This window comes from Neodiprion fabricii, chromosome 2, assembly GCF_021155785.1.
Source record: "Neodiprion fabricii isolate iyNeoFabr1 chromosome 2, iyNeoFabr1.1, whole genome shotgun sequence".
NCBI classification, from domain to species: Eukaryota; Metazoa; Arthropoda; class Insecta; order Hymenoptera; family Diprionidae; genus Neodiprion; species Neodiprion fabricii.
The window spans coordinates 32,784,900-32,804,356 of NC_060240.1; the positions used below are offsets into that span (position 1 = coordinate 32,784,900).

Genomic DNA, 19,457 nt, shown 5'->3' on the forward strand with positions numbered 1-19,457 from the left:
AATGAAAAATCTTTTGTTATTACAATACATGTTATTGCAAAGTCATACAATAACTTATTAAAAAAAATTCATTTATCGCAACAAGAAATGTCGTTGTAACACCTTCCTGCTTAAAATGTTGGATGGAGAATCAGGTCATATTGAAATATTTCACTGTTTTTGTGTCCGGTCACCTATTCGAATTCATTATACTTTGGAAATTTTCTTTCAATATTCTGACTTTGCTTCGATAGTTTTACCATTGAAAATGTAATGGCAATTCAGCTACTGGTATTCATGCGCTCGGAATGAAACGATATCAGTCCAGATTAACTTTTCGAACAAAGCATTTCGGGGGATATAGAAAACCGTTAATGTTGTGAACAGAATTCATGCAGGAATTTGTAAATAACGAATAATTTAAAATTCGTCATACACAATTTTTATTCTCAAATACATCATGTTTCTGTATAATACTCAAAAATACACAAACAATCACTAGATAATGGATCGTTGAAAGAATCGGACATACGCATGATCAGATGCATTTGTGACAAATCCCATCTTCATTACTTACATTGAATTTTGAAATTCTTTTGAAAAGAAGCCACAGATAGTACTGGCAGATTATAAAGGCGAATTTTATCGCATGACTTTTGATATAATGGTAAATGATAAATATATGAACGTGTGGCTTAATATTATACATATACTAGGTTACAAAACATATTTCCTAATTGTTATAACACATTTGCGTTACTAAAACGCTTGGTAACGTAGTCAATCTAACGCGTACAGTAATCTTATACCATTTCTCAAGTATAATGCTACTCAAGATTGATACGTTGATAGGCAGGTAAAATCTATTCGATAGTATTGGCAGATATGCTATTATAATAACCGAAACAGGCCAACCGATCTCGTGCCCCTGTTGCGTGATAGTAAAATTACATCTTTGGCACAATAAATACGCTATCGAGCAGTCCGTTTATAAGCCGGTATTAATATAACACTATCATCAATTATCGAAATCAATCCTCAGTGTGCTTTAGTTCGATTGTATGTAAATTTTTCAACACATCCTATTGGGAAAAACGTACGCTAGAAATTATTGACTCGATTATTCGAAGTACTTTCGTTTGTCCTGTGAGAACGGTTTCAGCTTGGACCCGAAATTTACACACAACGACATAAAAGTTTACGGAAACACTGGTATGTATCAAAAATCTAATCGCCTAATTTTCAGGGTCACCTTCAAACCAGCATTAGTTTCAATCCAACATTAGGTATCTAATTCTAATCATTCCAATTACTTGTACAGTAAAGTATTGAACATGATTTAAATTTAATATTATCAGGCACAATACATATCACCTGAGATTGCAATTCGATTAGGGTGTAGTTATATGTAACATCGGCTTAACAGAGCGTCATAATTGAGATCCTACAATGTATACAATGTACATGCGAGTTATATGTGTATAATTAAGAATCTTTAAACTAAAAAAATGAGTCAAATATTTACCTATCTAACCATAAGGTGGATAAACTTTATCAATATTCAGCGACGGTACGCGTACAGTTTGGTTTAAACGAAGTCGTAACATTATTTACGATTCAATTAGTCTATAAGTCTCGTTAGATTATGCACCTAACATTAATGTCAAATCTATCTGCTTGTCACATTTTAATGTGTGTACCTAACTAAATGTAAGAATAAAAATAAGTTTGCCATTCAATTGCTTGGAGCCGTCCAGCAAACTTTGACATCATCAATAAAGGAAATCTAGTTTCCTCATAAGCAGTAATAAAATTCGATTCTTTATATACTCTGACGCTAAGCAGTTAAGTTGCTGGCTATTATTGGCGGAGATCCAGAGGCTGCTATGTGCAGAGGTGATCGCATTCGGTGGAATCTGAGTAGCTCCGCAACTGTGACTGCAACTCGTACGACACCACGACCACCTTCCAATACATCGCTAGCACAGCATACCAAGTTCTGCAAAATATTGAAAACCCACAATTATCCATTAGAAATGGCTTATAAAACTGATTAGTTAAGATAAAATATGAGATGCACATGGCAGTTTTAGAAAGAAATATTTTTTGACAGAGCTCACCACCGAGGTTTTTTTGGAAACTCATGCACTCATGGTGTATAATCATTTAGTTATTGAAAACTGATATTCCGTATAAAAAGAATATTTTATTTTAAAATGACGATATTACAAGGATATATTTTGGTTACACATTACGAGATGGTACACTAGGTTGGTACATGATAAGCGAAGAAGAGAGGAAAAAATATTCGACCATCCGTTTGTATCAGACATGTAAGAAGGAAGATAAAATATCCTGTGAGATATGATCCTGAACAAATTGAAAGAATTAAAACTTTACAATCCAAAAATCACTTTTTCGTGAAATGTGTGATCCATCTGCATTTTGAGATCGTGTTTTATAGTCAGACTGAAAATACAAAATTTGATTTGAAGAATCTGAAACCTATGTAAATTTTTTTTTTCATTCTCAGGCTTAAAACACAAATGTTACGAAATACTATGTTTATATTAAACGTCACACGCTCAGTATCAAGAAGATTATATGCAGTTCAGATCTTTTTGATATTATTAGACTTGTTCTTGCACTGCTTTAGCGCAGGGCTGATAACTGTGCAGCATCGAGGTGAATAAAACTGGTATACGATAAAACGAGGGATGGAATATTTTTATAGTGCAATCGGTAAAATCGATCGAAAAGTTGCATTTTCCAAGCTTAATGCCGTTATATAGTACACATATAGTGCTGTGATTACCAGTACACATATTCTTATAATCCTCAAAAGTTTCTTCAACAGCAAAAGTAGCGAATAATTTGGGATTGTCGAATATTTGCTGTAATGAATAATCACGTGCACTGTATACCACGCACATAAGTATGTAGATTGCATGTAAACCACACAGTCATTTACTTATGATATCGCAAATTACATAGTTTTCGAGCAGAATCTTGTGAATGCATATTACAGATGTACAATTGCTCAGGTTGACCCTCAAACGAGTAACGTGTGAAAATCGTAATAATCGTCTCAGAATCAACCTCCGCAAACATACATGGACAAATCTTTCACAGGTAACAATGTAATTGAAATAATGTAAATTAGTAGAAAAAAAAATTCATTTGAAAAATAGAATTCATGCTGTGTAGTAGTGGTTCAAATTGATTTACACCATTATTTCAATCAACCACTTTATCTTCCAACTTCGGACCAATCATCACATATACTTATGCAAAATAATTTTTTTCAATAAATAAATAATGATTGAAAACTGGTTTATATCATACAATAATAAATTAAGAACCAATGCATAACAATTAAAAGCAAACGCTTAAGCTTCTAGTAAAAAACCAAGCACCAATTAGATTAATTAAATGATGTACAATAACGAATATTAATAATAACGGAATGATTTCGCTTCCACATCATACAACAAAGACGTTAAATTAGTCAACTACTTCCTTCCGATAAAAATTTATATCGTCAGCTGAGAGCAACAACATCCCATCTCAGGTTTTGGTTCAACAAAACCTCGGCTCAAAATGTCGTTCAAAAATGTCGGCTATCGTCGGAAATCACTTTGGAAACACGATGTTATCCAACGAAATTCTAAGATGGGATATTGTTGCTCCAAGCCGACGATATCAGAATAAAAACTATACTTCAAATCCAGTCTTTTAGCATATCAATATTCGTACCCGGGCGGATGCCCAATTTTATTAATACTGATTTTATAATTAAAACGCAGGATATAGACATCCGGTATATACATTACAAACAAACTTTCACATCAGACCAATGTACAAATTAGTTGAATCGAGCTTCAATTTTAGGAGGGAAGTTATAAAAATAAGAACAAACACGATTTGCGTTTCTGTTCAAATATCCATATGCCTAATGATAATCAAATCCATTAAAGATAAACTCACTCTGCAAAAATACAAAATGCATTTTCAAAATTTGAAAGAAATAACAAAACCAAGATTGTTCAAAAATGAAAATAAAATAATACTATTTATTATCCACCTATTCCCTGCGAAAAATCGGTTGCCATTCAGCTTGGCCATATCATGACTAGATAGAATGTATCATTGAGACTAGAGGGTGAAACTTTGAATGGCAACAGTTCACTTAGATTTCAAAATATAATGATGCCTGCGAGCAGATGAGATTATTGCAATGAATGCTATGTAGCAAATATTATGCAAAGTTATTACAGTAGCATTGAAAATAAATAATTGGTAATTCCTACCTGAATTACAAAAGATTCCTGTGAAATAGTATAAATAAAGTTCGCTAATTTGTACGTACTTATTACAGTATAATCTAATACAATATATGTATGTAAATTTACGTTGTTGCGAGTTCAAGGACAAATTTAAATGCTAGTATCAAAAGTTGACGTCAATTCCAAACTTGTACCCAATAAGATAGAAGCACGTGTTAGAATAACCATTTGGTATGGAACTTACACGTGGAGAGATTTCGCCTTTGAATCGAACCTTCATAATAAATTGATTGATTGATTAATATTAAATATAACTCGTGTTAATACTCGTGCTACGCGTATGAATTTTACACGTAGGTATACGATTACATTTGGCGCGCATCTATGAAAATAAATTAGCAGCAGCAGGAACACGGTGACCCTGCTCTGCTGTGCCCTGCCGTCTATGTTGGGCTAAACTGCTTGAGAACTGTTCGTCCTGTAAATGTTACTGACATATGTCGAATAATTTAAACCGCAAAACCTTATGAATATTTTCTGATATGTTCGAAGAAACGAAAGCTCAATTGATAGTTACATATACATCTGCTTATTTTTGGAAGAAATTATAATCGTTTACGGGCCAATCAATTCTCGAGAGCCTCGGCATTTTGGTCGACTACACTAGGAATATCTAACTTCAAAGGCATGTTTAACGTTACAAAGCTAGGTTAATTGGAACACGCACAAGATATTTTCTTACAAAAGTGTTTATACATATTGCCAATAATGCGATATAATCAGCCATCTCTTATTTTTTCATCCTTGATGCGTATTAAGTAATAATTAAGCACCGTTCTGATATACATGTCCACATTGCATTTAAGCGCGATCTGTTATATCCTACAATCTATGCAGCGAATGTTAATGGCTAAGAATTACAGCTGTTGCAGCAAAATTATAAAAGGTCCGTCAACTGTTCGGGAATTAACCTTCCTACTCAGGGATTGGAAAAATATATAGTAGCATCAGAGTAGTAATAAACGTGGCAAAAAGCATCGAGGAGAGGACGCTGTCCTGAATCGTACGAGATGAACCTGCAGGTTCTTCGAAGCCCTCTAATTCAACAAGCGCTGATACTAGACGCCCGAGAGCCTCCAGCCCATAGGCATCCATGTAACCCACGTCCATGATCGCGTCCGCGTCCAACAACACCTCCTGCAACCAACAACCACACTAGTCAGTCCCAGTTTTTCACCTTCCAGACTTTTCATTCCCGTTTAAATCTACATCTCATAACAGTCCGTATTTCTTTCCACTAATATCTTCGTAAATTTCGTTATAGCCTCTAGCATCCATCTAACAATAATTCAACGAACAATTTCATTTCATCTTTTTACCCACTGTATTCAGTAAATCATAATAACTTTTGACAGCTTTTTTTCCCTTTCTCTACAGTTATTGTTTTAATGACTAATCAACTCGGACATTTTCGATTAAGTATGACTTCTAAAAAAGCATCATTGTTACGACCTATCAGACACAAAAGCAAATATCATCCATTGCATGCAGCTAACACGTCTTCCTGCTTGCACGCGTTGTCAAATATTAATCTTCACGTATTTTCAAGAAAATAAATGACATCGTTGTATTGTCAGTTACATTCTTGTACTGGGGAATGTAGAGAAGTAGGGACTGACTAGTAGTTGTTGGATTGGCACGTTTTTCACTGAGAAAATTCAAATGACTAATTTCTTCACCATTACCTACGCATTCACATAATCAGGCATGAAAAAGCTAAAGTAATACAATCCATTACACCTTATCAATAATATAAGGTGGTGCCGATTAATGTTTTCATGATCCTTAGTATTTACATCAATTAAATCTACCTGTCACTCACCATGCAAATATTTACTACATATTTAATATAAGAAATGAGCACGACGAGTGAATAACTTGTCAATAAACGTGCATTCAAGTTTTCAAAAATTGCCTGATAACTTGGTATCAACGCCTACAGATAAAACGAAGCTATTATATAGCTCTATTGATTACAAAATACCTTTATGATACACCGAATGACTATTTAGGTGAGAGCTGTATTGATATGTACAACATTATTGTGCTGTATTTAGATAAAAAACGTGATAGGAGAATAAGAAATATGATCCCTTCTATAAGGCACAGGGTAATTTTTCTAAGCATAATAACATTTACTAATGCATGCGGGATATGTATCCTCGATATCAAATTTTATAATTTCGTAACACTTATCCTATAATCACTCTAAAATGTATATTTCGTACCTCGTCTACTCCGATCTTTCTGCACGCTTCAAGAAAGTTGTCAACGTTCCGCCTACATCTCGCCATTGTCAGTTTCGGCTATATAAATCACAGTGATCAGTCGAATAGAACAAATTATATGGAGAGCAGCATATGAAAAATCCTCACTTAAGCCTAAATATTTTCATCATACCGTGTATAAGATTGAAAACTTACCACAGCAGGAGAAGGAACATGAATACTGGCTACAGAACGAGGTCTAACGTGGTTTGCCAGATGACACAGAACAACACCGTCGGTCAAAGCTGGCGCCAGGTCTTCCGGAAGAGCCATCTTCAGTCTTGTCTCTATGTGCTGCATCAAAGGCAAAGTGACATTTAAACGTTAGGCACTTTGAACAGTCACCAACAGTGATTTCTCTGCAGATTCATACAATTGGGCCTAAAACTTACACTTCGAAGCTGTTCAATCAAATCTGCCTCCTCTTTGGCTCGTTCGAATTCTCTGCGCATTGTAAATGAATATTTTTCAGGCATGTTACTATTCCATGTGACAGACCGTGTTGATTTAGGACTTCCACTACTTCTGTTTGGACTCTTGTTACCTAAAGCAGAAATAAGTTTTTCGATTGTTTTGAAGAGGTAACTAAAATATTCGTAGGAAAATTGTTTTTACAAAAGTTGTGTAAAAAAATTAACTACCATCCACGTATCCTATAGCAGTTTTGACGAGTCTTGGCGCATGACTTGGGCTAGAATTTATCGATGAAATACTAGTGGAAGTTTTTATAGGTGAGTTAGGCTTTCTGTAAGTTTGCTCAGTGAGTTTTCCGTTTTTGTTGTTATACTCGTTATTGCTACCACCATTGAAAATGCCTGCATTTTGATAATTGATACGGGACGGTGGTACTTTCTGTACCGGCCTTTTCAGTGAATTTTCATCAGTGAATATTTGCTTAGACTGAGAATTATCTTTGGCTTGATTAGCATCTGATGCTTCGTTGCCGTGGGATTCATTCGCAGATTCATTGCCTGGTGGTGTAATCTGCTTGGATAGCCTGTACACGCTAGGCCCTTCGTTCACCCTCTGCTGTCTCAAAGCCTCTTTGTATTCCCTTAAAAAAATCGAACATACAATTACTACCAATGGTTATTTCACCAGAATTTAATAATTATACATCACATAAGAATATAAAAAAGAGAAAACAACAAGAGAAAATGAATAACAGAACTGAAAGAGAAAAACAAAATTGTTGCAGCACCGAACTTGGGTCTCAGAAGAAAGAGCGTTACCTGTATGTTTGGATGTGATTCAAAGGCCTCTTTTCATCTCCGTTGACCTGTAGCGAATTGTTGACTGTTGTTTGAATAGGTTGTATAGATTGCGGGGTGCCAAGGGGTGGTTCGTGTGTGATTTGGGTCAATGGAACACTTTCCAAGTGGCTGAAAAAACACTCTCAATAGCATCTCTCATGCACGCATGCAAGTTACGCAGCACAATTTTACGTCCTTGGCACTGTTATTAGTAATTTAAAATACTAAATATTCACACTGGATGTAATTACAAATAAAGAGCAACCGGGACGTCGAACTGTCGCGTTTTTCAATAATCAAAAGAAAAAAAAACCACAGAGAGAATATTGAAATTGAAAATTCAATAAAAAAACATACCCTGATATGGTAGAAGCACTTGGACAATTAGCTCCTATTATTCTCCGCGGATCACCACAGTTATCAGATGTGCTTCTTTCCAGCTTCCGCTTCTCGAGTTGGTCGTGCAGTATCATTGCCTGGAAGAATAAATTTCACGGTGAAACAAAAAAGTTTAGATGTGTAAAATCTTCGCAAATTTGTGTTCAACAACGCGTAAACGATACAATAGTCGGATCCATCGCAAAAGTAACGAAAAATCTAATCAAACTTTATCTACCTTTCCTAGTTCATCCTCCAGCGAGGTGTGCTCCCCCGGCGATATCGTGCTGGGTGTCGAAGTACCACTGCATGAGCCATTGGTTACTGCTGGTTCCCGAGCAGGCAGAGCGATGGACAGCGGTGAGCATTCTTGACGCCAAGGTCCGCGAACGTCGCCCTCGTGGACCTGGGGAATGAGAAGGAACTGAAAATACGTTTGAAAAATAAGCTGAATCGTAGACTCGCGTCTCTTGGACGAAAACTAAATGGAAACAATCAATACAAGGACACCAACCCCAGGGTGGATTTCCTGCGACCATCGTTTGTCAACCCCGTCGCTTGTGCTGTACCCGCTGTCGACGTTGTGGCGTCTGTGGGACCTCGTGTCAAGGGTGGCGTGTCCGCGGGCCTCCAAGGGAATGCGTCGAGCCCTTCCGCCCCTCGCACGCTCGTGCTTCACGGCCTGTCTCTCAAGGTACTTGAAGATATGAATACGACCGCGGGTGCATAACTGTAATGTAATGAATAACTTTGTGAGCAGAGAACGAGACGGAATTATATGAAATAACGTGGTTGTCGACCTACCGAAGCGGGCGGCGAAGTCAGAGGGTTTTCCATCAGCTTGAGGTCAATGAGGCTCTTCATTTTCCTGAGCTCGTTAGGTAGCACAGATATTCGGTTTCCACTGACGTCGAGCTTCACCAACCGAAGGTACGTGAGCTCTATAAAACATTGAGGCAAACAGAAATACCTGGTTAAACGATTATATTTACGTATACGTTTATATATTTCGACTAATTCTTACCTATTGGTAGCTGCACCAAAAGATTACTCCTCAAGTCGAGGCTCCTGAGCCTTGGCAAATCTCCGATCCGCGGTGGAAGAGTAGATATCTCATTGCACCCGGCGTCGAGTTCAGCCAGCGCTGACATCCTGCCAAGTTCTTCGGGAAGGGAAACCAGCCGATTGTGAGCGACGAGTAAAGTTTGAAGCGGAAGGCGACACACTTCCCGCGGAAGGGTGGTGAGTTGATTACGACTGTACGGGAGATAAGATTGATTGTTTTTATTTTTTTAATTTTTACAAGCTCAATCCTTGTTCAACTATAATTCATGCACGTCATTCGTGTGTGTGATCGTTAAATCACCTCAGGTCAAGGTAGGCTAGGGACTGGAGCATGACGACGGTGTCGGGAATGACACGAATCGCATTGTGGTAGAGTTGAAGTTTCTCCAGAAAAGGGTACTCGGTTACTTCTTCAGGCAATTCCGCGAACCGATTTTTCGACAAATCTGCAACAGAAACGAATGCATACTTTTAAGACTCCGTATATCTGATGTTGGAATACATTTTAATGTCGACGAAAAACCCACGTCTGTATCGAATAGTATGATAGTTTTCGATATGTTTGAAGAATATTCAATCTGCACGGTGAATGACTGGTTCAAGATAGATTGGAAAAGAATTTAATTCATTTGGCTTGTGCAGGCCACTTCCATTATAGTTGTTTGCGTGCTTCCATACCGATAGTCCTCGTGGATTTATTGTTCTATCGCGAGTAAAATTCGCAGTCATAGATCACGTTCAAGTTCGAACTATAAATACGTCAAACTGTAATATAGCTACCAGCTCAAGTTTTCGGTCGGGGTCGATCCAGAAGTTGCAAAATTTATTGCTAGCATTATTACACGCGATATAAGCAATTTCTTGTATTTTACTTTGTTTTACAAGGTAAAAATAATTCCTTAAACATGACGGGATATCTTTGACCACGACAAATAATTAACGTGAGTAGATTTTCCGATCAAACGCGAAAGCACCAAATAGGAAAAAAATGATGGAACTTTCACACTGGCACCACGCAAGTTCTTTAGATCTATAAGTTCGTCGTACCAACTCGATGAATAACATTTAGGACAGTATTCATACTACCCCAAGAATAATGAAATATTGAAAATGTTAATCATATAGCTGGCGAACACGTAGAATGAAAATTAGTTGTACATGACGAAGAAAACAGTGTTTCTTCTAAAAACAAGATCATTTTAGGAGAAAGACAGCAAACATTGACGGAGAGAAGTTTTTACATTAAAAAATTAGAGACAACAAGTTTGCTATCTTATTGTAAAGCGTGGGACGAGAAAGAAAAAAAGTCAACCTAGAATGACAGCACGACTCGATGTTCTAAAATGTTAAAAAGTATAGACTGAGCGTTAAAATCCTCCATTAGCCCGTAGCAGTATTCGACATACAGCTTCAAGTACTCGTCAAGCTACCTGTTCCTGGCGCATAGTGTACGTACTACCATACGTATGCATTTGCACACCCTAAGTGCACATACACCTGAATCCACACCGTATATAAAAGTGCGGGCGTAGGTAGGAACACAACCGTGCAAGATAATGATTCCTGAAGCATTTACACCGACGGGCAGTCCCTAGTTTCCCCGTAGCAACAACAGCTGCGTTGGAAAAGGGCACGGAGTTGGCCGGGACGAGGAAGTGTGTATTCGTGAATGGGGCGTGCGAGCCACGTGCCCGTCTCCGAAGGGTGGCTCGCAACTCAGCTGCTGCCGGCGCCGAACGCCCTGATCAATACGCTCCTGCGGGTCTCGGGGATCCTTCTTACGCTTGGCACGCGTAGAAACGAAACGAAGGGAGAGACCTGGAGAACTGGGAGTGAAGAGGAGAGAGAGGAAGGTTGGATGAAAAAAGAAGCAAGAAGAATAGGGTGCAGAGACGGCTTGATTCGATAATCGATTGATTACAATCTCCTCGAAGCGTCCGGTCGCCGCGACCTCGGGTTAATTGCGTTAATAAAGCAGGCCAATTAGCGGCCAAGGTGAAAACACCGTCATCTACCTGCAATACGTACAACCTCAACGGCGTGATTGTTGCAGCATCCACGTCATGCACACGATGCTGTAATATATATAATAAGAACACGTTGCAGCATGGTTGAATTTAGGGCAGTCTTCGAACGAACTGCAGTAGCTGAATTTCCGTCATTAGCGTATAGCAGGTTGAACCTACCAATCGCGCGAGTACGGTAATAACCGATGACGTGATTTTGAAAAAATGAATTGACCGTTATATAACATTGTCGACGCTCGTCTAAATATAGGTACACTCATTGAGAAAATCTGAAAATGATATTCCGACGACACGAGTACAATCCCAAGATAACACAACAGAGGATTATTTTTACTGGTCATAAATATAACCATATGTATTTTCATTTCCAGGACTTGCACCGGGCACCCTACACGTTTCCCCTCGTTTGGAAGGGGATAATCCGGAGTTCGCCCCAAGGTCGAGGTCCTTGGCGTGCACTGGCCGATCGATAGGGCGCACCAAGTGCACATGCGAGGGTGTGCTAGCAAAGACGAGGAGGAGGATGAGGACTTGCAATGCTTATCGAACGATGTCGTTGCGACTAAAGGAGCGTGATATTATAATAGGTGAAATATCGGAGTGCGGACATTGAAGTAAGTATCGCGAATCGGTAAGTGCGTGAAACATACAAAATTAGCGTGGGAAACACGTTCCGTGATCATCACTTTCGCTATGTCTACTCAAATGGAACTGCCATATATGTATAATAGACTCTCTGCGCCAACTGTCGCGTCATTTTTATTCCTTTCCTGCTTTGCACGGTGCGCAGCAGGGTGGATGCCCGGTTCATATTGGGTCACTGAACCCCGACTTCACCGAGTTTCTCAACAGTACACAGTAAACACAATATAATTTCAAATAGTTATTGTAATTATATTAATTATCAAGGGCCGTCTACGCTCGTCGTCAATATAATCAAAGTAACGATAAAGAACGAGATTGGCGTCGGTTGCTGCCGCTTCTGCTGAGATTTAACTTTGTTCCAACCACCCACGGGATTCCGATACAGCGATTACAGTAGCAAAGGGGGTATGGATAGAGCCTCGCTGTCGAAGCGAAAACCTGGGTGCCATTACACGCCGCTGTATAACTCTACATAAGCCGGTGTACACACATGGATACACAAATGTCTGCTGATTCGAGCCTCGTGTCTTTGAGAGATGACGAGACCATCAAAGCGATATTGTATATTGCAAATTTATGACGCGACAAAAGCATCATTTTTTATGTAGATCAGAGGATCATCGTCGTGCAAAGTTCAATTTATCGTCCAAATTACTTATTGCGGTAAGTCATACCGGCTATATAACCGATTCATACTAATCTCGTGCAAATCTTAATATCGTATTTAACGATTATTTTTCTGAATTAAGAATTTACAGAACGAAGGACAACTCCTCCTGGGTCATTAATGTACTCCGGGCCAATAGCTGCTGATTTTGCATGCAGGTCGCGTCGAGCTGGCGCGTCCGTACCGGAAGTGGCTGCTACGGTCTTGCGACACAGAGGCGCGAGGCGACCCAAGGATAACGTAAAGTCAAGTCGAGTAAACTGCAAAAGACAGTTTACATCGCCTGTGCGGGAGTCAAGCCGGGAAAAGCAGGCATGCAAGCAGCTGTACCGGGGAATGCGAACAAAATTTTCGTTGTGGAAAATGACGATAAATCAAAATCCTGTCGCATGGAGCGAGCGAAAATGATTCCAGGAGTTGGCATATTACTCATGATATTATACGATAAACGTGACGTTGTTCTGCGGGGTTCTGACTGGGTCATCGAACGATTAAGGTTAATTAAGTCGTTTCTCGTAACTACTTAGTTTGTTTTGTAGTTGCATGGGCTAGTCGTATGTTCTACGTCATGTTCTGGGTGCAACCAGATGATGAACAACGACGCGACGTCATTTCCCCCGGGTTTTTTAATTTTATAAAATCTCTGTAATATTGATCTGTGCTTCCTGCAAATGCAACAGTGACCAATTTCTATGCTGTGGAAGCGGTAGGACGAGCGATGAAAAAAGATGGCAAGATTTTTGTGGAAATCTTATTCCGTTGGCGGAACAAAGAAAACAATGAAAATGAAATAATAATAACGCAAGGCCCTTGCCCGTTTATATATCACCGCGCATGTGTTAGGTGCTTGACGTTAACGTCAAACACGTGCGGCGAGAGAGGCTGAGTCTTATAAGTGAAAAGAAGATATTGACGGCTGGAGAGAAGAGAGTGAGAGGTCCACGATGCCGAGCGAGAAGAGGCCTAGAGAAGCGATTCCTCGGGATTTATATCAATGTATTTGCCGCTCGTGCTGCAGGCGAGAGAAGAAACGCATATTCGATTTTGGCCACAAGAGTGTTTTACCTCCGCCGGGTATCGAAACTTGACGCGCGCACATTCTTTACGAGAGAAACAAAGTGGCGGCTTCGTCGCACACCATAAGCTGTCACCTAATCGTTACTGTTGTATCATCGATCGAACTGTGATATTATTGGCATCAGCGAGGTTACTCGGCTTCATGAGCACGAGAAGTTGCGATTATCAGTGCTATATATTTGAACGAAGGGAGTGCCATTCCATCAGACTAAACACGAAAATCGATGTGCCTACCAATTACCACTTCGTTAATTAAATGGTTGCGTGTATCGGGCTTTCAAAGCATGTCGTAAACTTATCGCAAGCTCCACCTTTTTTTCATCGATGTCTCAAATATTGATACGGCTTATACAATTCACAGACAGCTCGGTGTGATGCACCTCCATAAAGGATCAATTGATTTTACGTGAGATACGAATGTATCTCGTGTCATATATACACAGATATTACGTAAATGAAATGAGTCAAATACATGAATGTGAGTTTTTTTGCCTCATGCCTCATTCAGTATGCGAATGAATTATTTTTCTCCCGTCTTACACCGAGACACTATCTCCGGCACGATTATTTCTTGTCGAAGAATAATACAATTTGGTAACATAATTAAAGCGAAATTCGACACGACAAAGGATAAATGCATACCTCGACACAATTATACAGTTAACACGTATCCGGATACATTACACCGGCAGCAAGGCCATAGAAATGACAAGTCTACGCGTAAGAAAAGAGATGGAAGAACGGAAACTTCCTCCTCCGTAATGAAACTCGATTAGCGCGAATCGACCACCGTCCCGTCGCAGAAACATTTATACATAATCCCACAGGGTTCGGCCAACGACACCCCCCAAGCAATTGCTCTCTCCGTAGTGCCTCTAATATTCTTCTAACGTAATATACGATTTCTCGCTTGAATTCGGAGCTGGAGCGAGCAAAGTCGGAGGAGTCCCTGATCCTCATCGCAGGGCGAGGAGCCCTACCAGCGGGGTAAGGCGCCGGGCTCTAATTATAACCCGTGGCGTAAAGTAAAACGACCGCGTCAACGTATCTTGAGATCGAGCCGTCTAGGTATCGCGTGCGTTGCAGCAGGAATATGCATCTTAAAGGATGCCCACGCGTGGACACCGGACTTGCGATCGCACGCTCGTGCACCTCAAGTGGTAGGTAGACAGCCAGACTGCGTGTACTTACAACTCCAGTTATTAACCCCAGAGGCAACACGCACGTGTACCTGCGTCCACCGACGGATCTCCTGTCTATTCCTGTGGGGCCGGGCCACCGGTCGTCGGAGAGAAAGCGAACGACGAACGTCAGGACATCCGGTCGTCCGATTCCCAAACGGTCGTATAATGTCTTCCACCGACATCGTGAGCGATATCCAAAGCTTGATATGTAGACGTTGCGCCCAGTGACGTCAGCTCCCGTGGATAATACAACACTTGCATTGTAGTAATGTTTAGTGTCGAATGCGTGTGTGTGTGTGTGTGTGTGTGTGTGTGTGTGTGTGTGTGTGTGTGTGTGTGTGTGTGTGTGTGTGTGTGTGTGTGGTCATCGCGCCGCTTTGTACGCAGCTTGTGTATGTATATAATACGCATACGTCATATCGAGTATTACACTCGGGATTATGAATGTGCTGTATTGTACCCACCAGGTGCAAGAGCGGAGTATTAAAATACGATTGTTTGTTATGTGCTCGGTGAAAAGAAACCTATTGATTTGTTTTATTCTTTGAATCACAAGTAGGTCTGGAAGTTGCTTTTCAAAGTCAGAGAAAGGTTTTATTATACAATGGTCAACAATATCTTGCTCCTACCACATCGCACACTATTTTCGTAACTTACACAATGGTTTTCATACTCACTGAAACGGAAATATTTTCTCTACAATTGGATGTGCGTCGAGAAAGTTATCTTTATTATATCGTTTGAAATATTAAAATACGAATTTTAATTTCATTACAACTAATGGTGAACGCAAACTACGGAAAATGACTTCGCACAGACTCTGTAAAATTTTTCCATGATACGAAATATCGATGCTTTGGGAGGTAACGCGGTTCGATTTGAGCACAAGGAATTCGTCGCTCCGCCCCGATGGACGTCTCACAAGAAAAGCCGCAACACGGCATTATGGAATATCGACCTAATGTGTCGTTTGGCCTCCTCCCCTGCAGCTGCTGCTCCGGCTACCGTACACACCGTACCATCATGCTATCTTTAGAAGCGGAGGACGCGGACGAACCCCGCCTACGGAGAAGTCGCAACGATTTCTCCTCCGCAATACTATCAGGATGCGCGGAACGAGAGCTTCCAGTGAACAAGTGAAGAGGATATAGTAAGCATGCAGCGTCACCACGAGATATTCGCGAAGCAGCGACAGCCTTCCCATGGGAAATCCCCGAGCGAGATATACCTCGGGGAACAAATACTTTACTGCAATTCACGAGGGTCTAACATCGTCGCAGGGAGAATATAATCAATTCCATATAGATACGAATACAGATATCGTCCATATCTAGCATACATGCGCAATATGGAATTTTTTCACGAAGGACAGATTTACATACATAGACTCCTATGTTCAACATACATACGTATAACATATGTAAATACAATCGTTCTTCCTGCAGGCATAAAAGTTTAAGTATTTCTGAGTGACTGCGACAAGCCTATAACGTATGTTCCGTCATTCTCATTATCATCCATTATCTGCATGACTACAATTATATACGTTTGTCCGTTACATGAGACAAAGGATACAGAAAAGGTGTAGATAAAATCACAACTGACGAGCTACATGAGTAGCGGAGCAGAATTGTGGTTTAGTGCAAATAGAAGTTGTACGATGTAAGAATCTTTGCTTATTAAGATATGACAAGGTGGAATTAATTGAAATACTCGTCAACACCAATTGTATATAACAAGTAGAACCGCGCGTTGGGTCATGTCGAATGGATGTTAAACTTTTAAAACGCATTTATCGTACGACATCTACCACGTCACGCTGCCAGAAACGCCGAGTAATTTAGGGGCGCAATGACACCCTCGTCGTAGCTAAGGGGGAAGCCGACGATCTAATCAGAAGAAGGAAATGAGGGGTACAACTTCGTTATGCAACCCCCGCAGGTCAGTTTCTCGGGAAGGAAATGAATTCCGGGAAGACCAGCGTAAAATAGTATAATATAAGATGAAGTAGAAACGACGAGTGCAAATTGGTCGGTGTGTGTGTGTGTGCGACTGCAGATTGCGGAGTGCCTGCGGCATTGTAAAAATAACAATTCTCCTCATACACGTAATAGGGGCGAATAAAAATTCTGCGCATCTTGGCAAACCGACCCACAAGTAATGCCAAGGCGGCTATAGCTAAGCTTGGAAAATCTCTCAGCCCCTCTCCGCAAAAAGCGCTCGAGAGTACATACATACCGAAGTGGTAATCGTGGCGTACTTTACGCTTTTACCTCGGCGTACCCTAAAGCGCCTGCTAGCAACACAATAATAAACCGGAAAATAGGACGGAGCAGGAAGAATGGCGGCTAGGTTTCCACGCATTGGTGTACCACGAAGGAAACGCGTGCGTTAGCCATACGCGAGCAGAAACCACTGGAGAATGAAGTATAATAACGTTCCATTTACGCGAGGTGAAATGGTCCAGAAGGGGAGAGCCTCTCGATGTACGGACCTCGATCAATCCGATGAAAAACCGCAAGCAGAACCATGATCACGATTGCCGCGGCGCTCGAAATAGTACAAGAAATTCAGAATCAGGTATATGTTTTGTGCTTAGAGGCTATACAACACTTTATCGTGCCAACTTTCAAGTTAGCAAATATAAATACAGAAATAGTGGAAAGACCTGTAACGGTAAACGTAATGGGGGGGAAAAATAAACACTTTCCTTCTCTCTCTTTCCCTCTTCACGTACTGCCTAAGGGGACCTGTCCCAGGGATTAATGAAGCATCTGTCCATCTTTCTTGTGCCGTTCAATTGGAATTACGCAATTCGTATCTGCAATGTAATAGAAGAATGTAGGCTTCGTATTGCCAGGAGTTCTACTGACCGTTATAGGAACAAGGTATCAGAACCGTCGACTGTTTAATCACTCCGAGATTGTGACTGATTGGAACATTCTTGGTAGCATATCGAGGTTTACTGGGAAAAGATAGAGACCGAAACGTTATAGACGTCGACGCAGCCCATATCGGAATCACCATCGAATGAGTGGTGCTCCGGTTATCAGGTGCGATACTGATCTTCCGTTCTCTTCGTTCACACCTGTGCAACGGGCGTATCGGAATAGACAGGAGAACAGGAGCAGTTTTACATTCCTGCACGTTTTACAGTTAAGTGCCTCGGAGAAAGAAGAAACAACGAAACGAATGCCTCCTGCGAGAATTCATCGTTATCCGCCCGTTCAAAGTCCTGTACGGAACAAACATGCACTGCACGAGTATGTTTGTCGCGGCACAGCAAACCTATGTAGTGCACACAAAGGGACCGACAGAACTTTGTTATTTAATGTTGAATAAATGAAGAAATAAATAGGTATGTACGTCGATTACATCAACAAGGACCGTAGGGAGAAGGGTCGCCTAGCCGCGTTCTTCTGTAGACTTTCTCTAGTAAGTCGGCGATGACGACTGAAATACACAATATAAACTATTGCAAATCTAAATTCACGCCGTAATCGGTCCTCGTCTCGTACCGAAGCAACGTGATGCGCATACGTATTTAATAATTCAATCACATTAACGCTCTCCCCGGTATCGCGTTACCGAGGAATAAGCAAACCTGACGAGTTGCGTCAACTGTAATAACTTTTTTTTCCAAGTAATTGTTTTCGAGTTAAAGCTACTTTTCGATGGGAAGCTCGCGTTATATTTTCCTGGAAGCTTATCATCACTTTTACGGTCCGGAAATTAGTACCATGCTAGAGATGTAAAGATAGCCAGGAACCTTTGTTACAAGAATAGGAAAATGTCAAAGAGGGGAAAGTACGATACGCCAAGCTTGCGTACATAGATTTTTTCTTTCACGCTTTTTAAAATCTCAGTTAAAATTATGTCTGCAATGAGATGTGATAAGTGACTGTAATTGTTGATGGAAGACAAAGGGTGCAGGACGAATAATTGGCGTAACAATAAACGGAGAAGCATGGGCGTGACGTAAACAAATCTGACGAGTTACAGAAGCAAAAATCAACGCAATAAGGAGAAATTAAAAATGTCATTTACGAGATACGGTGAACAGAGGTCAACAAAACGCTCAGGCATCTGTGCATAACCGTTTGTCTATACCACCGGCGATCGAAGACGGAAGGGAGGGAAACAACAATCGTTCGACATACCAGCGGTAACGGTGTCGCAAAGGTTGTACTTGACGCCGGTTTTCGGAAACTCCTTCAGTTTTCGACCACTCAGTTTTAGCTCGCCGCTGAGGTGCGCCTCTTCTAAAATCCGCTCCAACGAACGGGTTAACTGTTTTTGTATGTGACCACTCATGTTGGACGCGACCATCGCCATGTTACATGGTCCGGGGGACTGGACGCACGCTAAATCTCACGAGTCCACCGAATCAACACAACTGTCGTACCTTGACCCTTAACAGACGACGGACTCGGGTCGACTGAAGCTAGCTGCGACAGCAATCCCTACCCCCTGTCTCGCCACGAATAAACAGAGGCTAGACGCGACACTCGTGAAAAAAAATAAATAAAATTACTGTCTAACTATACAATTGGACTAAAAGAACTTCAT

At 40.5% G+C, this 19,457-nt stretch overlaps 1 protein-coding gene across 6 annotated transcripts; it reads right to left on the bottom strand.

The window, feature by feature from the left end:
* Window positions 1-405: 405 nt before the first annotated feature.
* Window positions 406-19,335, bottom strand: LOC124176149 (leucine-rich repeat and calponin homology domain-containing protein). Of its 6 annotated transcripts, none has more exons than XM_046557046.1 (14): window positions 19,049-19,335; window positions 9,590-9,734; window positions 9,248-9,480; window positions 9,028-9,164; window positions 8,738-8,953; window positions 8,462-8,647; window positions 8,203-8,321; window positions 7,825-7,974; window positions 7,234-7,646; window positions 6,985-7,136; window positions 6,749-6,886; window positions 6,554-6,631; window positions 5,342-5,462; window positions 1,815-1,978 (listed from the first exon to the last, which is right to left on the bottom strand). In XM_046557046.1, the coding sequence occupies exons 1-14, from the start codon at window positions 19,221-19,223 to the stop codon at window positions 1,959-1,961; spliced, it is 2,283 nt and encodes a 760-aa protein (XP_046413002.1). In that variant the 5' UTR covers window positions 19,224-19,335; the 3' UTR covers window positions 1,815-1,958. The 6 variants fall into 6 exon arrangements, with proteins under 6 accessions (XP_046413000.1, XP_046413002.1, XP_046413001.1 ...); XM_046557045.1 differs by having other exon boundaries at window positions 5,333-5,462; XM_046557042.1 differs by having other exon boundaries at window positions 1,843-1,978; window positions 5,237-5,462.
* Between the last annotated feature and the right edge of the window lie 122 nt (window positions 19,336-19,457).

Excerpts from the sequence above, each read along its gene's own strand:
- LOC124176149 (XM_046557042.1), bottom strand. The coding sequence starts at position 19,223 with ATGGCGATGGTCGCGTCCAACATGAGTGGTCACATACAAAAACAGTTA. Across the intron at positions 8,648-8,737 it reads CGCAGGAAATCCACCCTGGG|TTCCTTCTCATTCCCCAGGT; the intron begins GTTGGTGTCCTT and ends ACGTATTTTCAG. Across the intron at positions 7,647-7,824 it reads AATCACATCCAAACATACAG|GGAATACAAAGAGGCTTTGA; the intron begins GTAACGCTCTTT and ends GATTTTTTTAAG.